The sequence below is a fragment of the Agelaius tricolor genome, unplaced genomic scaffold (genome assembly GCF_023055355.1).
Source record: "Agelaius tricolor isolate 1412-34295 unplaced genomic scaffold, bAgeTri1.0.p SCAF_11, whole genome shotgun sequence".
Taxonomy (NCBI): Eukaryota; Metazoa; Chordata; class Aves; order Passeriformes; family Icteridae; genus Agelaius; species Agelaius tricolor.
In genome coordinates, this window is record NW_027269271.1 from 14,360,534 (window position 1) to 14,382,925 (window position 22,392).

The 22,392-nt window shown below is 36.4% G+C and overlaps 1 protein-coding gene across 1 annotated transcript; it reads right to left on the reverse strand.

The window, feature by feature from the left end:
• Positions 1-110: 110 nt before the first annotated feature.
• On the reverse strand, positions 111-22,391 carry CCDC18 (coiled-coil domain containing 18). Its single transcript, XM_071436274.1, has 24 exons — positions 21,661-22,391; positions 21,332-21,482; positions 20,624-20,791; positions 19,622-19,731; positions 18,637-18,765; positions 16,998-17,094; positions 16,230-16,351; positions 15,456-15,765; positions 15,163-15,266; positions 14,897-15,060; positions 14,201-14,421; positions 13,329-13,439; positions 12,581-12,712; positions 11,742-11,876; positions 11,068-11,145; positions 9,466-9,582; positions 8,060-8,227; positions 7,472-7,614; positions 6,908-7,071; positions 5,906-6,119; positions 5,248-5,347; positions 4,128-4,244; positions 3,552-3,697; positions 111-1,028 (listed from the first exon to the last, which is right to left on the reverse strand). Exons 1-23 carry the CDS (start codon positions 21,798-21,800, stop codon positions 3,566-3,568), a joined length of 3,327 nt encoding a protein of 1,108 aa, XP_071292375.1. The 5' UTR covers positions 21,801-22,391; the 3' UTR covers positions 111-1,028; positions 3,552-3,565.
• Position 22,392: the final 1 nt, after the last annotated feature.

Genomic DNA, 22,392 nt, shown 5'->3' on the forward strand with positions numbered 1-22,392 from the left:
TATTGGCAGTTTCTGATGCTTATGTAAATATAAAAGTGGGGCCACTAGCCATTCATACCAGCTTAATTGTGTAATACTTTTGGAAACCTGGAAATAAATCTTTTAGAATGCATAGTTATGATGTGAATTTAATCAATGGGAATTTTTGTATGGATTTTTGTTTGATTAAAAATATCAAAAGAAACAACCTCAAGCTTTATGACCCTGTCCCACAAACCTGTGCATCTTAAAGATACTGCTTAGAGTAAAGCAAGCAGGTTTTGCCAGTGTCTATGATCAAATCAGTGTCCCAAAGCATCTTACAAACAGGTAAATTTTAATAAATATCTTTATATATTTATATTTTTATTGTGTCTGCATCACTGCATTTGTACAAAAAAAGATAAAATAGTCCCAAGCAAAAATTGCTAATAAGGTAGTACCATTGTGCTTTTAGTTACAAGTGAAATATTAAACAAATACATAATCTAAAAACCTTGGAAAAATATGACAGCTGAAATTAATCCCTACAACTTAAAAAAAATTATTCTGAAGTAGAAAAGATAAATTAATATGATATTCAATTAAGTCAATAATCTCAATAACAGCTGGAAAAATAAAAAGGTTGTTATCTGCTTCAGTACAAATAATTACATGCCTTATTTAGAAATACAACTTTAAAATGTCCTCTTGGAATGCACAGTGACAATGCCAGCAACAGCACTCATTCCTTCACAGTTCTTGCACCTGAAACAAAATATGTGATTACCATAGCTAAATCCATTTGTACCAACATGTTACTCTTCGTTATTAAACTTTATCTTACAAATTCAAGAAAACTAACAGCAGGTCTCAAGTCCATGGCTGCCATCTCAAATTCTGATTTATGTTACTGATGCATTTTTGTTCACTGTTCTTGTAACTGAAGTGCATTTGCTTTCTCCAAGAGCAGAACTTACAAATTTTCCAATACCATCTTAAGTTCCAGCAGATAAGAAGGAAAATGTTATGTAGAATATTTTTGAGAAGAAATCTTCATATGCAAATCCCTGTAAGAATTTTGTACAGTTTAAATGAACATTGTCTTTTGAAATAACTTCTCTGCAGGGGGCTTAAGGTTTCATGTTGCATTACAATGTTGTTCTTAAGCTGCTAACAGTTCAGGAAGTGTCTGCAGAAACCCCATGAACAGTATCAAGGTGTTAAGAGGAAAAAACCCTATGATGTCCACTAACACTGAGCAAGAAAAACAGCAAAACAAATGTAAGCTGTGTATAGAAGTAAATGCAGCCAAACACAGCATGTTTGAGGTTAGGGGCTTTTTGTTCGTTTCTAGAGCTTCACTACCCCTACCCCTCCTTTTAAAAACAAGTGAATATGCTGGATCTAATTATTCATTTACAGAAAAAAATAAGAATTTTAGGTGTCTTTAGGATATATACACAGCAGCCATGTTTACATTAGCTAGTGCTGGAGCACAAAAAGAGACTATCAGCCACTACTATTTCACATCATAGTATACTAAGGTGCTTGTTAATTATAAATTTTAAAAGAGGTTATGTTGGTCCTCGGTTTATCTATCTATCTTTAGCTAGGTATTTATTCTTTATGAGGAATGCTATACATACTGTACAGAAACACTTGTAAGTAGCATATAAGCAGCTTACAGCTAACAAATGAAAGATTACAGTAATTCTTATTTTTTTAATGCTATGCAGTTTTTCAAAAATGTTGTAAAAATCACTTTTTAGAAAAGTCAATAATTGTAAGCACTAATTTTTTCTTATATCATTTTAATACAATTTTACTTCTCATTTCAGAAGGAACTATGGTCACAAAAAGTAGCTTGCTGTAAATGCAATCTGCCTTTTTTTAATAAAGAAAATTACTTCAATTTCCCAGAAAAATGAAAAAAGCCCTTCTTAATGTTCAGCAAGATATTTTTGGTTCCTTTATTTGGAATATTTACAGCTTCTAAGGGTAGCCAAGTGCTGTATTGTTACAAAATTTTCACTGCAGATTGAAGCACGGTAAGAATAAAGAATAATTCAACTGAAAACTCTGTGACCGGGTTATTTTATGATTCCCAAAGGGACAGAGTGGACCAGAACACAAATCAACCCTCCCAGCAATTCCTGCCCTGAACTAATATATTTTCTGTAATAAGCAAGGAAGGCAATGTATTAAGAAGAAAAAGAATGAGACAGACTGTACCCCTGGGCAAGACATACACACTGCCTCTCCACCCCTTTTCCCTAAATAGATTAGGCAATTTATTTTTTAGAACTACGACAGAAAATTTCTGTGGAAGTCTGGTCAATCAGTCTGCAATGTGCTACTAATGGAGAAAGTGTTTTCTTACATTATGTTAATATACTTAATTTTTAAACAAAGAAGGAACCATATAATATTGTAAATGGAGCCAGAAGCCCTCTGCAACATATTTCATGGTTTACACAGAATGCTTCCAAAATCCAGTGGCTTTTTATCTACTTCACTACAATAAAAATAAAATTTCATTTCCTTGTCCCAAGTGTTGGAACATGACCAGAGCAGGTCTATTTTCAAAGTCTTTCTTATACCATTCTTAGGCCTCTTCCTGCCTGGTATTCCTTAGCAAAAACAAGACAATTTGTCTGGAAAGAAAGAGTCTAGTCAGCAATTGTACAGGGGCTAGTTAGGAAATTCTTTCTTTCAGAATCATCCCTTAGGAAAAGTTAGAAATTGTTAATGGTATGTGTGAAAGGCAGCAGCAGTCACTGTCCTGTTCTTGGGCATCATCAATAGCCTAACAGAATTCAAGATGGAAGAGCTGACATTGCTTTAATTTGCAGTGAAACAAATATATAAACTTCATATTCAGCTGGGACACAGCCAAGCCCTCATGATCTAGAATACCAAAGGCCTTTGGTGTTCACACAGAAATGAATCTTCTCTGATCCCTCACCCTGGGGAAAACCAACACATAAATGCAGCACAACCAAAGTAACAGGGGCCATCCTGGCTTTGGTGTTTAGCTCTAGCTTGGAATCATCCTTGACTGAAGTTACTTCTGCAAAAGCCTGTTTATCTCAGACCCCATTTGTGCTTGTAGAGACTGATTCATGCACCAAAGCCAAGATCTGTGTAATTCACAAAGTTAGCTGTCTTCTCAAGTCCCTCCACACACTCCCATTCCCTAGGCCAAAACATTCTCACTTCTCCTTCCTACAGCATGCTGGAGCTCAGTGGCCTTTGATGCAATAATTTTCACAAGATAGGTACCTAAGTCATAAGAAGCTCTCATCATCCAGCATATTGCTTTGTTTCATTTCAAGGAAGACCATATCATCCATGGCCAGAAAATCAGGTCCCTAAAGATAATCAGGAACCAAATTTCTCCACAAAAAGCAGACAATTAAGAGTTTGCCATAAAATCTGTCATTTTAAAATAATTAAACTTAGGGGATAAGAATACAATGATTCTGGGAGAAGTAATGACACATTAAAGAGACACCATATAATTTCTTCTAGGCACTACAGTAATGGCATTAAAAATTGATCATTTGTTGTCTATCCAAGGTATGTTTTACCTTTCCAAGAGCTTCTAGGCTATGTTGTTTTCTTTCATTCTTTTTTTCTTCAGCTGATTTATTTCCTGATCTCTCTGGAGCAATTCAAACGCTTTTTCACGAAGCTCATCTTTGGAATGCTGGAGTTTTTTCTCTAAGCTCTCAATCTGAACAGAAAATGCAATTAAATCAGAACCAATATTTTACCAAAGTCAGAACAATTTTATTTAAGAAAAAAACAAACCCACAAAACAAACAAAACTCCCAAATATTGTCAGTATTGACCCTGACTTTGGATTCCTTTGTCAATTTTTTATTTTGTCTCCATTTTCCTTTACTAAAAGAGCAGTTTGGGAGCCGTATCATATCAAGTGAAAAATCATTTTTCATTTTTGCACTGTTATAGCCTTACAAAATTTAGTTTTAATTGACAAACATCTATTTTTACTGGTACATTCCTTCCCTCTCCCTACAATAAAAAAGAGGTTTTATCTTCTAGATTAAATCTGGCCAGCTATTGTGTCCAAGGATCAGACTCTCTCATAGAATTAGCTGCCCTTTGTTAGGGAAACTGTGTTTTTGATTAAGAAGCATTACCTGTTTATTGCATTCCTTAATTTCCAACTCTGACTTCTCTAAGTTACACTGTAATTGAATTATTTGTTGCTCCATTTCTCCCTTATGCTCACGAACTGTCATATCCAATTGTGCAATCTAGAGGTAAAAAAGGAAGAAAAGGAAATATTTTATTTTGAACTAATATGCAGATTTTAAGAAGCCATATTACAAACTATGAGAGCAAAGTGAATGAAATTAATCCTTTGTAGCCTCAAGAATATTCTCTTGAGTAGTCAATATAAAGCTACACCCTAGCTATTTCATTTAAATAGTGGCTAAACAAAAAGAAAGGGAAAATTGGGAAAAAGTCCATAACTGAATATGTTAGGTCCTCACATACACATAATGCAAGTTTCATTGAAATAGGTGTCATTTATTGTACTAATCCACCTTCTTAGGAAGTGCCAAATTTTGCCATACCAAAAAAAATCAGTTCATCAAATGCTTCAATGACTTCCTGGGGCAGTTCACAGGGTACTGTGGCAAAAATACATGGCATGATCTGTCCTCCTGACAGTGTCAGTTCTTTGAGCAGACTTATTCAAATCCCACTCAAATATTCTTGAAGACAAAGGCTGGTAACTCCTTCAGGAAGAGGTTTATAATAAAGTGACAGAAGCAGAATTTTCCCATGATGGGCATCAAATCCTGAAGCCAGACCAAAAATCTGAAAATATTTCAAGTGAGCTACAGAAATTTATTCACAACAAAGATAGCATTTCATATTTAGTGGCTGCTTTAATGTGAATCAGATAAGCTGCAGTGCAAACAAGGAAAGGAATCTATCATCTCCAAGCACCCTTCAGCACAGATCTCTCCTTCCTCTTAGCAAACACCAAGATGAGAACAGTTGCCCCATAACTTTATCACTAATGAAGAGTCTTGGGACAGGTTATGGCATAAGGTTTCTGATTTTCCTGGTACATAAGGCTTCAACAACATAGAGCTGGTTTGAGGTTGGCACTGTGCCTGTAGGAACCAGTAGAGTTTGAGAAAACACATCAAAGCAACCAAACCTAGCAGGCCTAACCTAACTTGTTATAAGATATCTGCTATAAAACAGGAATAATTGTAGTAACATGCTTAAAAATTATCTCACCTGAGCTACTCTTTGTTTCAGTTCCCAATTCCTTTCTTTCAGTGCTTGGTCCATGTCAAGAAGTTCCTGCTTTTTGTCTTCAATTTCATCCTTGCAATACCTGAAATTCTCATACATTTAATTACTCAATGCATATTCAGTTGCTTAGCTTCAAATATCCAGCTTGAAAATCATGAGATCTATTACTTACTTACAGCATTTTACCCTAAAGGTGAATTGATTGCAAGGAAACAAACCCAAATAGAATCATTCTGTTAATTATATTCCAGGTGGGGAATTCTAAGTAACTTCATTATTCAATTTATTTAATTGACTAAATCAGGATTCTTTAAAAAATAAAGTGTCATTAATTTGTGGTCAGAAAGTAGACTGGACAATTTGACTATTCTTATGATTACTTCACAGCTTTAAGATTCCTAAAATAATTTCAGCAGATTTTAAAACAGAATTTTTTTCTGCTTTAAAAGAAGAATTCAGCACCACTTTTAGAAATTAAAAATGAGCCAAGGATCTCAAGTATCAAGCTATCTGATGGCCCCAAACCACCTAAAAATTATAGAGCTGCTAAAAACATTAAAAACCCCATCCAAACTACTTGCTATTCTTAAGGAATGATCAACATAACTAAGTTTTCATGACAGAAAAGATAGCAGCTCACCTGAGCTCAGTTGTTAGGTCCATGATAGCAATGTTCTTCTCCTCCAGAGAGGACTGTGCATTCTGCAATGCATTTTGCAACTCCTGGAGCCGTGTTAAAGTGATCTTTAATTCTCCACAGGCATTCTGTAATGCAGATTCCAGTTCTGCTATTTTCTGTAAGGCTTTCCTGTGGCTAGTCTCACTTTGAAGCAGCTTATCTTCAAAATCATTCACTATTTTACACACACACCACAAAAGAGAATGTTTAATCATCAGTAGATCAGGGTTTTCATGCAACATCACTACCTAGCAGCACTTGTGGTCATAATAAATTTCCAGTATCACTATTTTTAGGACAATCTAGAAAAACAGTGACTACTTATACAAAAAGATGCTTATGGTACCTAAGTATTTGCTGGTTTTATTCAGTTGATAATCAACAATTGACCTGAAACATAAGGAAGTATCTAAAAACATGTGGCCAAGGAGACAGTACAGACACAGTATAGTAACTGACCATGCAGTGCCAGGAACAGTGCAAGCAGAATTGCTGCTGTTTCTCTGGCTTAAAACAATGGTCCAATTAAACTAAATGGAAGATGATGGATTGGAATGTTTGTTACTATTTCCATAGACTTGTGGAGTTTTCTGTTTCTTTCAAAGAGCTGCATTTTTTGAATAGTATATGCCTTTATTAAAGCTAAGTGTCTCATTTGACTATTACATTAATAATCTGCATTACCAATTTACAGGGAAACCACTTAGTATTTCACCTGCGGTGAAGGTAGATACCACAAAACTGAGAATTTGCAAAAGAATGTGAAAAATGTTTGTGATATTTTTGGGTTGTTGGGGGTGTTGTTCATTTGGGTTTGGTTTTGTTTGGGTTTAAAAAGATTATCATTTTTTGACCCTCATGTACTTGATTATGAAAGGGGGGAGGGGGAAGGAAAAATGTCCAATACATAGAGAGGAATAGTTTAATGAAAGGAAGCCTGAGGAAAAAAAATAGCCAAATTACCCTCATTTGCCCTTCTGTTGAGCTCTGATCTTGCTTCTTCCAGAGTGATTTCCAGCTGATTTATCTGCAGTGCTTTGTTTGCACCATCTCGTTTTAATTGCGCTGCTTCTTTTTCCATGCCAGTAAGTTCATTCTTGCACTGATCCATCTCCAATTTCATCTGTCTAAGAGAAGCAACCAATGAACAAAGGAATAACAAGAGCAACATGCTCTAAGACAAGTGTTTGTGAATAAAATAGAAAGAGAAGTCATGTTAAGTAGGCTTTTCTTGCAATCAAAGCTATATTCTTTAAGACTAGCAAGCTCCTGCAGAATGTACTCTCTACAATTACAAGCAAGCTGATATGGTTATGATTTGAACTGCTATCTTAAGGCTAAGTAGGTTGCCAGGACATGCATTAATTCCACTGGAAAACTGTTCCAGAAAGTCATGCTTCTGCTAGTCAGAAGCTTCCCTTCTGATTTCCAGTCTGTGCTGCCAGAGCTGAACAGCATTTCAGAGAGCAGGGGCTCTCATCCATATGCCCACGTGCAGAATACTCCTCTCATTTGTCCTAAACCTACCTGATTGTACAATTCAGTTCATCCACCTTCTGGCTGTTTAAATCTGCTTCCTGAGAAGCTAGGTGCAGTTTCTCCCCCACCTTTCTCAGCTCATCTTCTGCACATGCTTTCTGCTTCTGGAGTTTTTTTTCCAAAGTGGATACCTATTGGAAATGGCATTTAAAGAGTAGTTTCAAATTGCATACCAAAGAAATACACATTCTTGTCTTGTAACTCACACAGGGAGAGTTTTTACACAACAGATTTCTTTATAGTCTGTATGCAATTTAAAACTAAAACTCTGCACATTTGAAAGAAAAATAGTTTCTAGTAAATGCAACTTTCCAAATTTAAATGCACTTCTACTTAACTGCAGTCTAGGGCTTGATTTTCCAAGTGCCTAGCCACTCTAATGATAACTAGAATGTTTGATAGCTCAGAACCTGGATTAAGATAAAACAAGCCACTAAACTCTTTATTTTACATATATCAAATAATAATTATCAACTCAGTTATCAAAGAAATATTCAGATTTTATAGGTATTAAGACAACATATATAAGGCATTTAATTTTCTCCATATATGTATACAATTCTCACCATACTGTACCTGTTTTTCAAGTTTAATTTGATTATCTTCCAACTCTCCATTTCTAATAGTTTCTTGCTGTAACATTTGCTGCTGATGAAGCAAAGTTTGTTGCAGAAGAATATTTTGTTCACCCATGTCCTGAATTGTCTGACCTTTAATTTTTATTTCTTTCTGCAAATAATGAAGCTGAAAAGACATTTATTTTTCCTTACAATAAAACATTTTTATTTGCAGTTGCTTCAGCTATTCTCTCTTAATGAACACAGAATCACACTTGTGATGCAATAAAACTTTTGTGTCTGAATTTAGTTGCATTACAGTTTCAACAGTACATAACAGATCTCATAATTCATCATTGTATTATGCTTTATACACTGAGGAAAGTAGCGACTTCTCAGTCAGTCCCAGGTTTCTTGCTTTCTAGATAGCACTTGACAATATCTTAAAACCATACATAACAGATTTTTAGTTAGAACTACTTTTCTTTCTGTCAGTCTTCTTTATTTCTCAGAAAGTCCTTGTTTTCCCCTTGAGATTTTGTTCTCAGTCCTCCCCTTTATTTCTTTTTGCCTGTATGACAATAGTCATTCCAATAAAAAAAATTTTGAGTGCCTAACTTATTTTATGTTGACTAATCTGGTTTCTCAGTGGTGAATGCCAGAGGGAACTGTTCTGGAGGGGAAAAAAAAAAGAAAAAAAAAGGGAGCGTTCTTGGAAAAAAAAAATAAAGCCTCACTTGCTACACTTGATGTTTCACCCAGGATCAGTCCCCTCATATGAACAGCAGGGTTTAGGGCCTAGGAAGCAGCAGTAAATATCACAGGTTTATGTGTGACAGACCCCACAGCTTCCACCAAGCTCATCTTGGGCAGGGTCCAGCAGCCTCCACTTGACTGAAGCCTCTCTCAGAGGGAGGCCAGCACTGACATGACCAACCTGCTATAGAATTACTTCACCCACAAATAAAAATGCCTTCTAATATTTAAAATTAACTCTTTCTTGCTTTCAAGCAGTAGTGGAAAGTATGATAAAACTCAGGGCCTAGAAGTAAACATTTTTTTACGCCCAGGACTTCATCCCCATTGAGACAGTTGAAATCCAGATCAATTTTGTGCCCTTAAATTTATATTACAATAGTGCTCTCTCCATCTTTTCCATGATAATGTTTTGTTCCACATTATTCTGATTTTGTTACTTCTTTCAACAATTCATTTATCTTAATGCTTCTTTTCCCTTAAATTACCCCATGGGTTTGAGTTATGATTTTCCCCTTTACCTTCACAAAATGTATCATTTTTTCCCAGCTTACTTCCCATCCACAGGTCCTGTTGCAAATTTTGGCTGTCATTTCACAAACTTTTAGATTAAATCAATCATAACAAGAGTTCTCTGCAATACAGAAGAGTTATAAAACAACCTGTTACCTCTTCAGACCTTTCTTTCAGCTGATTCTCAAACATCTCCTTATTTTCTTGTGACTGACTCAAATACAGTGCAACTTCTTCCTTACATGCATTTAGTGCTGACTCAAGTTGTTGTACCTAGATGAATGCAATAGATTATTTAAAATTGCATGCCATGGTTTGTATTAACTGGTCTAAACATTGTATTAAAAGACAGCTTTGTGTAAAACATCAGAAAAGTTACATTTTTATCATATGAGTATTAAAACAGTCATGGAAGATTATAGTAAACTTTAAAACTGGAATAGTCTTCAAAAATTGAAGTTATTTGTGAAATTCAAAATGATAATACTTTAGACTGTGTTTATATCAGATGAGACTATCAGTTATGAGAAGATGTGTCAGCATTTGTCAGTAGCTAGAATTTAAAAACAAACATAGGGTCAATGCCAAATCATTAATCCATCATGTTTCATTACATATAGAAATGCATAAATAGATCTGGAATTATCATCATAGGTGAGTGGGCACACATGTTTTTAAAAAACCCACTCAGATCTTACTGCAATTCTTTTCAAAAAGTTCCCAAGCAGCATCATTTCCCTTTCTGCACTGGGGGCCAGTGCCTGAGTTTCACCAAATGGGAAAGGAAGAACTCTGAGCAGTGCCAACACTGCCAATCTATTTTACACTTTTAGTGCTCATTTGGGTTTGAGTAATCTCTAACAAATACCCTATAACCTTGAACTGATAAAAATTATAACAAACAAACCCTGAGATCTTAAGGCATAGTAATTAAGCTTTTCTTAAACATTTGGTTTCAATGCTAGGATTTCTCATCAATAAGAATTGTGCTGAATTTAGCTGCAGAATGTCTAATTCTTTCCATTTTGCAATCTGACTGGCAGTTTTCTAAACTATACTGGACTTTGCATCTCTGCCCCCAGCTGATTCAAGAGTTTTTAGAAGAGAAATTACTATGTGTCTTAATTTTAAGTCTCTGTAAAACATATCAAGTACTGCAAAGCCACTTGGATAGCAAACTGACCCTACACAAGCTCAGAAAAAGCATGGAAACAGCAAAGTCCCCAGTATCTTCTCACTGATAGCCTGAAGATTTAATCCTTGCCTGGGGTAAATCTGCACATGGCATTGGTTCATTAAAATCCTGTTACAAGTGTTGCATGGAAAATATTTATCAGGCAAACACTAGGAAGAGCTAAAGATGGCTAAAAGCATGCCCAACATTCCAGTATCACATGTGTCTCAAACACATGCCATATGTAGAGCAAAAGCACTTACAACATGAGCTCTATGGGACAACATTGGACTTTAAGGGTACAAGAAGCACAAGTTAGCCCTATTTGTAACTACAGTAACTGCATGAAGCAATTTATGCATTGCATCATCTCATACTGTAGGTTTCATCATACTTCTCTTAATTAAAAAAAGAAAACAAAAAAAATTAAACAACAGATAAAAAATAAATGCTTCAGACAACTTCTGGAATATTTACTTAAGAGAAATTTATATAAAACAGTTTTTCCATAAAAGATAAAAGGAAATACACTGTAACTGCAAACTTTAAAACTATTACTTGAACATTACAGAGAGTTTACTAACTTTGATTTTTTCTTCTCTTAACTGACTTTCCAGCATCTTCAATCCTTGATCTTTCTTGACATTTTGATTTTTCATTTCCTGTTTTTACAGACATTTTTATTCAAGACAACCAAATATAAATATAACATAACATTATTCTAATGTTATAAAGTTGTAAGTAATTTAATAAAAACTGATAATCAGGAAAAAATGCAGATCAGTGTATCTAAAACACAATTGCTTGTATCATGTGTTTGTGTGCATGAAACTCTGAAGTGAATTTGGTGGCTGAGAATGTCTCTTCATATTCTGCAGCAACAGGCATTATTAAAAGGAATAAAACATTATCATACTAGAATATTATTGGTTTTCCACCTAGTGCAGGATTGATGCAAACATTCTTTATCCAGATCTCTTTCCTTTCATTAGAGAGAGAAGCCCAAGGGGCAATACAGAGGCATAAAGAGAATGCTAAGACAGAAAATACTGAAAGGTCATTAAAATTTGACCAATATGTAGTAGTACTAGTAGTAATTGGTGACTATACCAGATTCAGTCAATTGCTCAAACAAGAATTAAGAAGCATAAACATCTTTCATTTTCCCCAATTTTTCCATGTATTTATGGATAGGCTTTCCATTATTTTTGGTCATTTGCTTGATTTGCACGTTAAGAAAGTGAAGAGCCAGCCTTACCTCTCTGTTTCCTATTAGCAGCCCATCCAATGATTCAATGTGATGCTGTTTATGTGCAACCTCTTGTTGTAAAATAGATATTATTTTCTCTTGTTCAATGACTTGTTGATGTTTCTTCTCCAGCTGTGTCCGAAGCTGTCCGTAAGTAAACAGTAATTGATTCTTTTAATAAAAATGTATTCATCTAAATATGTCATTCATATTTATTCATCATTTTTGTAAGGAAAATTAAGTACATTACTGCCATCAACAGTATTGCACAGTCTTCAAATTATCAAGAAATCCCAAGCACTAAATATCTTCATTCCAGAGGAGAATGAGGGCAGACAGAGTGTAACCAACCAACACAATAAGACATGCATCCATTCTTTACTAAAAGATGAGAAGCTTCTTAAACAGCTAGAAATAATCACAGTTGTATTTCTAATCACATGGAGAAACATTTCTTCTCTAGAGACTGAAAAACCCCTGAATGCAGATGCTCCCAAGGCTCAGTTTGGCAGAGGTTCAGGCAACAAGAACACTTTTAGAAGCTGACAAGTTTTAATCCAGTAGGCACTAAAGCTATACTTTTTTTCCTGTGTGTTTGGAGCAAAAAATAACAGTACTCTTCCTAAGTCCTTATTTCTCTTCAGTTGAGCAGGACATGAGTATTTCAGTGGGAAAGTTGTATATCTAGCTAGATAGAAGATGTAGTAAAATCAGGCAATGTAGGGAGAAAAAGAGGTTTTTAACATAACATTTGAATGGATGTGTCTCGAAATTACAAGACAAATCAATATATGAAAAAGTTACCAAGTATAACGCTCATACATAATACCACACCAAAAAGGTCTTACTAGAGCAATCTGTTTCTCCATTTCTTTGTGCTGCTTGAGGTGAAACAACTTTTCATCTTCAAAAGCAGAAGTTATTTTCTCATGTTCTTCACTGATAGTTGTTTCCAGCTCATGAATGCATCTGTTTTTTCCCTGGGAAGTGGCAACAATAAAAGGACTGAATAAAAACATTTAGCTGTGATATTAAGTTATTTGATCATCTGGTTTCTAGATTTCATAAAGGAACAACAAACAAAATTCTGAATTTACACAGAGCATGTGTCATCTCAAAGGATGTCAGGCTTATACCACAGGTACAGAATGCCAGTAAATGCAGCCACTACAGACACAAGGTGTCTGCCAAGATGGATTATGGCACAGGGAACTCCTGACAAAGACAAAAAGAAATTCTGTGTTCATATAGATAGATGGAATCTTTAAAATAACCTTTTGAAGACTTTTTAATTTACAAATCTACATGTATGTCACTGAAACAAATGGCAATTCAACAGGGCCAGATCTTCATTACATATGTGACCACATGGAAAACCTAACATGTTCATTAATAACCTACTACATTCAAGGGCAGGGGAAAAAGGATGCTTTATTCCAAACGAGATTCTGTTTTTAAAACCTGCGTTCCTAAAATCTGCATAGATTATTTAGCAGATCTGAAAGTCCCCACATTTTGAATACAGGGAAAACCACTGTCAAGTTAAACTTTTATGTCTTTTTAAATAAATGTGGTTTCTCACTGAGAACATTTTACCATGAGTTCCAGTTCCAACTCAACATTTCTTTCAGCAGCAGTGGAATAAGCAATAGTCTTTTCTTCCAACTGTTTCTCAAGTGCAGAAAGCTGAGAAGACTTCTTTCTTATCTGAAATTAAATATGCACAAAACAGCATTTAGACAACTGTCTCAGTTTTATTCAAATATTTGTATGCACTTTCTTATCACCAATTCCATTTTAGCTACTACTATAGTATTTTTAATAAATTGTTTGGTTGATTTTGTTGAACTATTATATTTTATTACTTACAGAGAAATATTCAGGACAATTTACCTACAATTTATCCAATCAATTATCAGTGAAATAGCTTTACATATTTATAACATTTACACTCATTATTAGGAAATAACTGCAAAGCCCATTATGCTGAACTCTGTAAACACATTAGCACCAGAATGGAAACATTAGCAATTTAATTTATTCATCCTAAGAAAAGCTGAAGCTTAAATTTTTTTCTTTTGTGACTCCCTGGTAATGATGTTTCATCTCTGGCAACTACAGTAACATTTAATGAGGAAAAATACAACTGCTCCTTCAACCTGTTTCCTAGGATTACCCATTGATTCAACCACACCAAAGGAACAAGACTGTGCATATTTTCCACACAGCAAATCAAAGTAGTAGCAGAAAAGCCTACTAACTTTAAAACAGTATTTCTGACAACTAACAAATTAAGGTTGCTAAGCCTTTCTGCTTGCTGAAAAGTTTAGTTTGAATTTTTCTCAAATTAATCAGATTTTTAAATTATTATGGAAAAACTGCAATTGCCATAACTATTGTCTTAATTATCTTAGATTACTGACTGAAGAATAAAGGGCATATTCTTTTCAGTGCTATTTAAAACTTACTTCTCTCTCTAAGCTGTTAGTTTTTGAAGCCTTCTTCAACAGGTCTTCCTGTATGGTTTGAAACTGACTGGTTCTTTGAGCCATGCTGGTCCTCAAGGCAGAATTCTCATCATCTGCTTTTATCAGTTTAGTGCGTAGCTCTTCTATCTCTTTCTGGAATTTTTGCCTCACCTTTTCAAATTGTTTGCTTATAAGTTCCAACTGTTGACATTTTCTCCTCTCTCAAAGTAGAAAAAATAAATTTAAGATTAATTTACAAAAGAACATGCAAACCAATAATGTAACTCAATGCAGTGGCTCATGAAAACAAACAAAATAAAGACAGCATCATACAGGTGCCCTGACATAATTCCATGGAGCAGTCCTAACAGTAACGACAGAAGCAATCAGAGAAACACAGCAGGATACAGAGAAAAGAGTCAACAAAAATACAGAGATTTTAGCACAATCTGCCTAAAGAAAAAAACACATGGTTCCATTTCAACATGACTCCTAGCCCAGCTATTGCTGAACAAGTAATAAGCAGTTAAAGCAAGAAATATATTGTGTCAGGAGAACTTGACAGTTTCCGAGGTGGCAAAATGCTCCCTGTTCAAACAAAGCACACATCCTGTAAAACCAACTTGAACCCTTGCAGAACATTTCTGTTCTGTGGATTAATTCGACAGAGCTGCACAGCTATTTCAGCAAGCTTACCTCCTGGATTTCTGGTCAATTTGACAGGCTCTGTTTCCAGGTCACATAACCTGCTGTTTCCTTGTCCTTCATTACTGTTAGAAAGATGCTCAGCTCCAGTACAGATAGTTAAGTTTGCATCAGGTTTTTGAATTTCTGTTTCTTTCATTGTCACATTAATGCTACTATAAAGAAGGAGACAGATATTTAACATTCTGCATGTTAATTCTCATAGCACCTTATCATCTGCCTAATCTTGCCATAGCTCAGGAACCAGAAAGTTATACCTTAGGTCTGCAATCAAAGGTTTACTTGATTGACCACAAGATTCAGGGCTAGCTTCTTTTGCTGAGGAATTCAGGAGCTGGTGTTTGAAATGGTGCCATTTAAACTAAGAGTTAACAGAAAACAAAGATCAATGAAAAATCAGCCTTTTATTACTTCACAGCATCCTTAATTCATGTGTTATACTGGCATATAAATTTTAAGACACATACCAGGATATTAAAAGTTTGGATAACTCAATCCTTAAAATGATTCAAAACATAATACACTGTTAAGGCTATATCAGTTACTCTACCTCTTCAGGTGTACTTAAAGACAACTGAGAAATAATGGTTTCCAGGATGTTGAGCTCTTCCCTTGAATCCTCTATTTCTTGATGACATAATTTCAAGTGGTTCTGTTGCTCTGCAGTAAGTGCTCTCAGTTCTTCATTTTCACTTTTTAGAGCATTTTTCTCTTTAAGTACTATTTCTTTTTCAGAAAGTTCACTCTCAAGCTTGATGATCTTCTGATCAGACTGATTCAGCATTGATGTAATTTCAGTGTTCTTTGCCTCTAGAGCTTTAATTTCCTCTTTTGTGTTGTAATTCTCCTCCTTTAATTGTCTAAAAAGACATTTAAAAGGTGTGGACAAAGCACGTAAATTGAATAACACCAAAAATGTCTTTGTCCAAACCTAACAATTCTAAAAACAATCAGCTGATAGTTGTCTACCCTCATTAAAGCAATGAGGGAATTACCAAAGAACTTCTGAAAAGAGTTGGGACAGAGAGCAGCCCAGACCAGGTGTGACTGTTCCATGAGCTGCAGTCAGCATCACAACCTCACTGAGGCCTGAGTGCAGCCCATGGCAGCAGCAGCAGCCAGCGAGCCCATGAACAATGCCCCAGAAGGCCTGGGGGGCTTCTTCCTGGGAATGGAGGATTAAAGTGTTTAAAAATTACCTACAGAAAGAGAGTAGAAATGTATTGAACTATATGAATTGAGCAGAACATTCCCAGTGACATTTGCAACACACAAGTTCTTGTAAAAACACTGTGCAGAGAATTTTTTAAAGCCTTTGTGTTACCTTAGTTGCTCTTCTAGGATGTCTAGATCCTTCCTGTAGCTGATACACTTATCATTCAACTTCTCTCTTTCTTTTTCACACTTAATCAAATGTTCTCCCAAGACTACTTCTTCAGCTTTAGCCTTAAAAAGCAATTACTTTTCATTACTGTACAGCCTTCGTGTCAAGAGGCTACTTTAAAAATAACATTATGTTCTTCCTGGTAAGTCAGTAGATAATACTATTTATTGCTCACTATTGTGAAGAGAGGGCAAGAGGCAAAGAAATTTTCTTTTTCTGTCATTTAGGAAAAAATTACCTTAATATTTTAGGGTATATTTGTGGTTGGCAGCCTTGCTCCACAAGGAAAGAAGTCTAACAAAACAAAAAGCTCTGTAAGAGCTAACTTAGGGAGATTACTTCATTTTCATCTTAACTCTTCTTCAGCACATGTTTCATTGAGCAGCTTATACATATGGAAGAAAAAGAGCTTTTAAAGGACCTTGTATTTTTAAAATGTAAACTTCCCAGCTGGCAAGCAGGAGACATGAGAAACAGCAGCAGTAATGGGATACTGCAAAGATGCAGACTGTGCAAAGAGAGTGTAAAATTATATAACTGAATTTACCACTACAAACAGTTGCTTACCCTGTCCCACTTCTTTAGGGCTTTGCCACCAACAAGTGGAAACAATTGACTCTCTGATGAACCTGTTGCTATTGGCTGCCTGGCCTATTGGAAGAAACATCTTCACGCCATGGCAAATACAAGTGAAGGAAAAACTCTCACCTTTTCTAATTTTTCAGTTATTTCTGCTTTATACTTTGTAAAAGCCCTTGTCAGCTCCTCCACATTCAACAAAGCTTCATTTCTTTGCTGTTGTGCTCTGTCAAGCAAAAGATGCAAACCAATTTTAAAACCCACATACTCCAGCCATTAATGTAATTATCTTCTCCAGTTACTAAAAACAACTACTGCAGTAATTGCTCCTTGTTCTTCCTTTCTTCTCCCAACTTTCCAAGCCCCAGATATCACATGAGACTGTGCTCCAAGAAAGAATCCAGAGTCCTCCTGCTCCCCTCTGTCACTCCCCAGCACTGGCCCTTCCCCTGTCATGGCTCATCAGGGAAGGAAGGAGCTGCAGAGTGAGCTCAGCACAGTCAGGTGTGCAGTCTGTTCAGGACAGCCAACGTGGGCACACAGGAATTCCTGCTGCTCAAAAACATTTCTCTCTTCCACTCAGGGGCTGGGGATGGGGCAGTGCCTCATCTAAGTACAGCCAAGCCTCAGACTGGGGTCTCTCAGTCTGGGGACCAGTGCCTATTTGGAGATGGCAAAAGTATCCAGAGAAGGGGATAAGAGCATTTCAGAACAACAACATAGCATTAGCCTAAAGCACTTCAGGTTGCCTGTAAGTAAGTTGTTGCAATTAATGATTAAAAGTAAACCATAATAATTGTTGATACTAACCATAACATCCTACTTAACACCTGGCAGAAGCTCAGCTTTTCTGAAGTACAAAAATATTTACATTTACAACTAGTAACTAAGTACAGCTAGTCCCAGACCACATGCTCTGAAGGAGCAGCAATCATAAAGCAAAACATTTCTTCAACCAGCAGTGCAAGCCCCACGGTATTTCTGGATTTTTTTACCTTAAGAAGGTTAGAGGTAATTTCATGGGTAGAGGCACAAGTCAAACAAAAAGTTTGTATTTAAAAGGTTCAAGAAATGCTTTCCCAAGCCATTAATTCAGGTATTTTTTTTGCCCCAGGTAATGCAGTTAAATTAATAGGGAAGATATGGATCTTTTTATTTATTCCACTCACTTCTTTAAAATTACATTTTGGAGCTGATAGGAGTGTTCATAGCAACTTTCAACAGTCAAATTCCCAAACTCCCTCCAGTAGTGACAGAGCCACTAGGAAAGGGAAATGGGGATTGAGATGGAATTACAGCACCCTTTTCAACAGTGTCACATAGACAGGTAAGATTAAGGATAACATAAAAATGTTCTCTTGATTAAGGTGTTCTTTTATCGTTTTACTCACACCAAGGAATACTGCTGGATACCAGCTGCTGAGTATGCACTGCAGGTTCTTGCAAGACAAGTACAAAAATAATTCAGGAAAAATATATTCTGGACACTGAAGCTTTCCACTGCAGTACCTCCATTCTGAAGGAAAAAACCAGCTGATAAACTGGGCACTAATGTGTGCTATCAGCCTGCAGCTACCAGCTGATTTCAAAATTTTTAAATGTGCCCATTTAAGTAATCAGTACCTTACCACAGAATTTCCCCTTTTTTAAAAAATAACATCCTTAAAACAGAAAAGTAATTTGATTGCACAAAGCAAGCCACTGCCAATGGAAATAAACACTTATGCTCTATTATTCTATGCTCCATTTATTAAAATTACTTAATTACCTCTTTCCTTGCTTGCTTTGTTCAATTAACTCAATTTTCAGTATTTTATAGCCCTTTTGATATCTTTCCAACATGTGTTCTCTTTCCATTGCTGTTTTCTGATTTTGATCTAGTCTATCTTCTGCATCTCTAGCAATTAAAGAAAGCATAATAAAAAAATAAGAACTTTTTGTAAAGAAAATAGATTTCTGTTGTTCTTTAGTGCATACAATGTTCCAGAAGTGCTAGACAAAGATGCTGTAACTCTCAAAGTTAGGTCAGGAGCACCCAGAGTCTGCAGGCTCCCCAGGAGTATGTCTGCAGCCTGGAGTGGTATCTAAGACTTATCAAGAGGCACCAGGGGTCACAACTGCCAAGGACCCAGAGCTGACTGTGTATCATGAGCTCTGATCATAGAAATCATATTCTCTCTGCCAAGAGGTGTGACTGGGAAAGAACACTAAAATATAAATTTAACGTAAGTATTTTTGCTTTTTTTTGTGAAGCCAGACTACTGAAATATTAATTGAATATTCCATAACATGAGGTTGTAAGGCAAGTTGACAACCAGGGATGTCTTCTTGACACCTCTGAACAGCAATTACATCAGTTTTACCTGGCCATTTGCCTTGATTAATGCACTCATGCAGAAAGAATCCTTTATGTTACAAAGAACACACAAAGGTCATGTTCAGAATTATGTATGCTGGTTACAAGAATCTATGTGGCCATGTGGCAAACAATCACCCTACCCAGTTGTAAGGCCCCATTCCTATTCAGCACACATTACAAACTGGTTTCTTTCACCAGTCTTTATTATTTTTTCTCAGTTTCTTGAAGTTCATTCAGCACAAACTAAACCACATCCCTCCTCCTAGAAATGGCTCTGAAACGAAAGTTTCAGACCTCAGATTACATGACCCACACAGAAATTATGTCATCCCTAAAAAGAGACTGGACTAGCAGGAAGACAACAATAAAATATTGATTTGAAAATACACATTACTTCAGAATTTTATCTTGAGCTGAAACTTCTGCTTCCAAATTTACAATCTGTTCTTTCAGCTTCGGAATGCTGATTAAATGTGTAGCTAAAGCAGCCTCAAGATATGAAATCTGAAATACAAACATATTTGGGGTTTCATTAACAATTGCATGTATACAGGTAAGAAACAGAAAAACAATCTGCTTGCTGAATGACAGTGCTCTTAACCCTACTGTAAACTATGTTTGGTCATCTACACCACCTTAACTCCAATTTTCTGCCCATTTAACATTCCTTCCAGTTCCAGTGTGATATTCTGTCTAGCAAAATTATTTCTTAACAGGTTGATCTTGTCTTTTGCTTTTCCCCAGAAGTTTATATCCAACTACTTCTTCTTTCAGTGCCAGGCAAACATTTTGTTTATCTATTTATATGCAGTGTTTTGGAGATAACAATTCTCAAACAAAAGCCACTAAGCATAGCTATGCTTTATTAATATTATATATAAACCAAGTAAATCAACATCGTTGTCCTGAAATAAACCTGTACAGACAAATGTAAACTAAATCAGTAATGATTTATTAGATACAATATTCCTTTCTAACTCATCTTCACTTTTTTCCAAATAGCAATATTAATCCAAGCTGAGATCAACTATTTTCATTTCCTAGACAATTGACTACTGTGCCATTATTATTCCCATTAATGTCTCAGACACATGAATGTACAGTACTAAATTACTGAACTATTTTCTCTCATAGAGAGTTTTTCATTCTGTGGCCTACTGTCTTTAGACTAAACTTTGAAACATAAGTAGATAGAATTCATAATTAATATAGTTGTTTTGCCCATGGAGAAATAGATTCCAAACTATTCTGTCCAAGATTAATATTGATTATGAAATATATACTAAATATTAAATTTACACAGATTAAAATAAGACAACCCAGCACACTCTGCTTGGAATTCTAAACTCAAAAATCATGGTCACTGGGTGTCTTGGGGTACACTAAAGATACGTACTTTTGTTTTGGACTGCATCAATTCAAAGTTCATTGTTTCCACTCTGTTCTTCAGGTAGTGATTCTGAGAAGTCAAAGATGCATTTTGCTCATGAAGAGCATCGAACTTCTCCTGAAGTTGTTCATTTTCTTCCACAGTTTTATCCAAAGTTGCAGATACAGAGTAAGACTAGATATAAAAACATGTTTGTTTATATATACATATATATATATATATATATACACACACACTCTTATATAAAAACACATTATAGAATCAAAACCAGTGTGGGTTGAAAGGGAACGTTAAAGGTCATTTACTCCAACCACCTTGCAACGAGCAAGGACAACCTGAAGCAGAACAACTTGCTCAGAGCCCTGACCAACCTGACCTTGAATGTTTCCTGGGATGGGGGTCCTGTGGCTGTGCTGCACCACCTTCATGAGTAAAACACCTGCTAAATCAGTTGAAAATCTTTGTCCTATCCCAACAGGACCTGCCAAAATCTTTGTCCCCATCTTTCCTACAAGCCTCAAGCACTGAGAGGTGGAGCGGAAACTTCCCCACAGCAAAGAACTCAAGGGATACTATGTTTAAGGTGCTCACTTGACATCACTGCCCGGTTCTACAGTGGATCTACTCCAAGCCCAGCAGCCAAAAATGCTCCAAAACATAGCAAAGGATAGAAAACCAAAGAAATAAAAAGGAGTAACGAAGAGAAATATTTACTTTGCCTTTTCTTTGAAAATCCTGGTGAGATGTTCTCCCAGAATTCTTCTTACAGCTGGAAAAGCCTTGACAATCATAATTGGGCTGTACAAAGTCCTGCAGCAGGACATCTGTAACCTCATCGAAGCAGTGGCTGTAATATTCCCTTGTACTAGTGTTTGGAGGGAGAGCAAAAAGTCACGACTGTTTGTTTTTCTTTATTAGGTTGCTCATAAAGACTATTCAAACAAAAAGCAGAAAAGGAGCTAATCACGGTAATCCATCACACAGAATACAACAGAGCTATGCTACAAGAGACAGGAGGTTCTCATTCCCAGACACACTCATACCTGGAAAGCTCTTTCTCTACAGTTTGCAGGTTTTTTTCAGTTCTCCTCAGCTGATTCTGTAATGACTGCACATTTGCGAGCAGGTCGTCATCAGCATCACTTTTAGAGCAAGTCCACATACTACATTCCATTGGTAACATGCATAAGGCTAAAGTAATATTTGATATTAAAACACTGTTAAATGGGCATGAAAACTATTTGCAAAAATAGAAAAAAATAAACTCAATTTCCAAATGTATACGTTTCACACATTCCTCCTTCCTATGTTCACTAGATCAAAGCAACAAACTGTCTCTTTTGTGAGGAGTTCTCTATGCATTCATGAAGTACAAAAAGCTCCATGACTTGCCATACATGAAATCTGGAAAAACCTGCTGTACATTATTTACCAAGAATCCGTCACGCAGCGCATCCCAGAGCTCCGGCAGTCCGGTGCACCTGGCGGGGATCTCGAGAAGCGAACGGCGCACCCGCGAACGCGCTAAACTCGCCTCACTGCCCGTGACCAGCGCAACGAGAGACGAAAGCGAACCGGCCCCGGGCGGGAGGGCAGCACCAGAGCCAGTGTGGGGAGCGCCGCAGGACCGCGAGCCAGGGACCCGGGCTGGCGGAGAGCTGTGGCACGGGGCGCAGGCGGCCGTCCCTGGGCTCCGAGCGGGCCGGTATCGGTATCGCAGCCGCTCCGTCCCCGCCACGGCAGCACCCGGCACCGCTCCCGCCGCGCTCAAACTG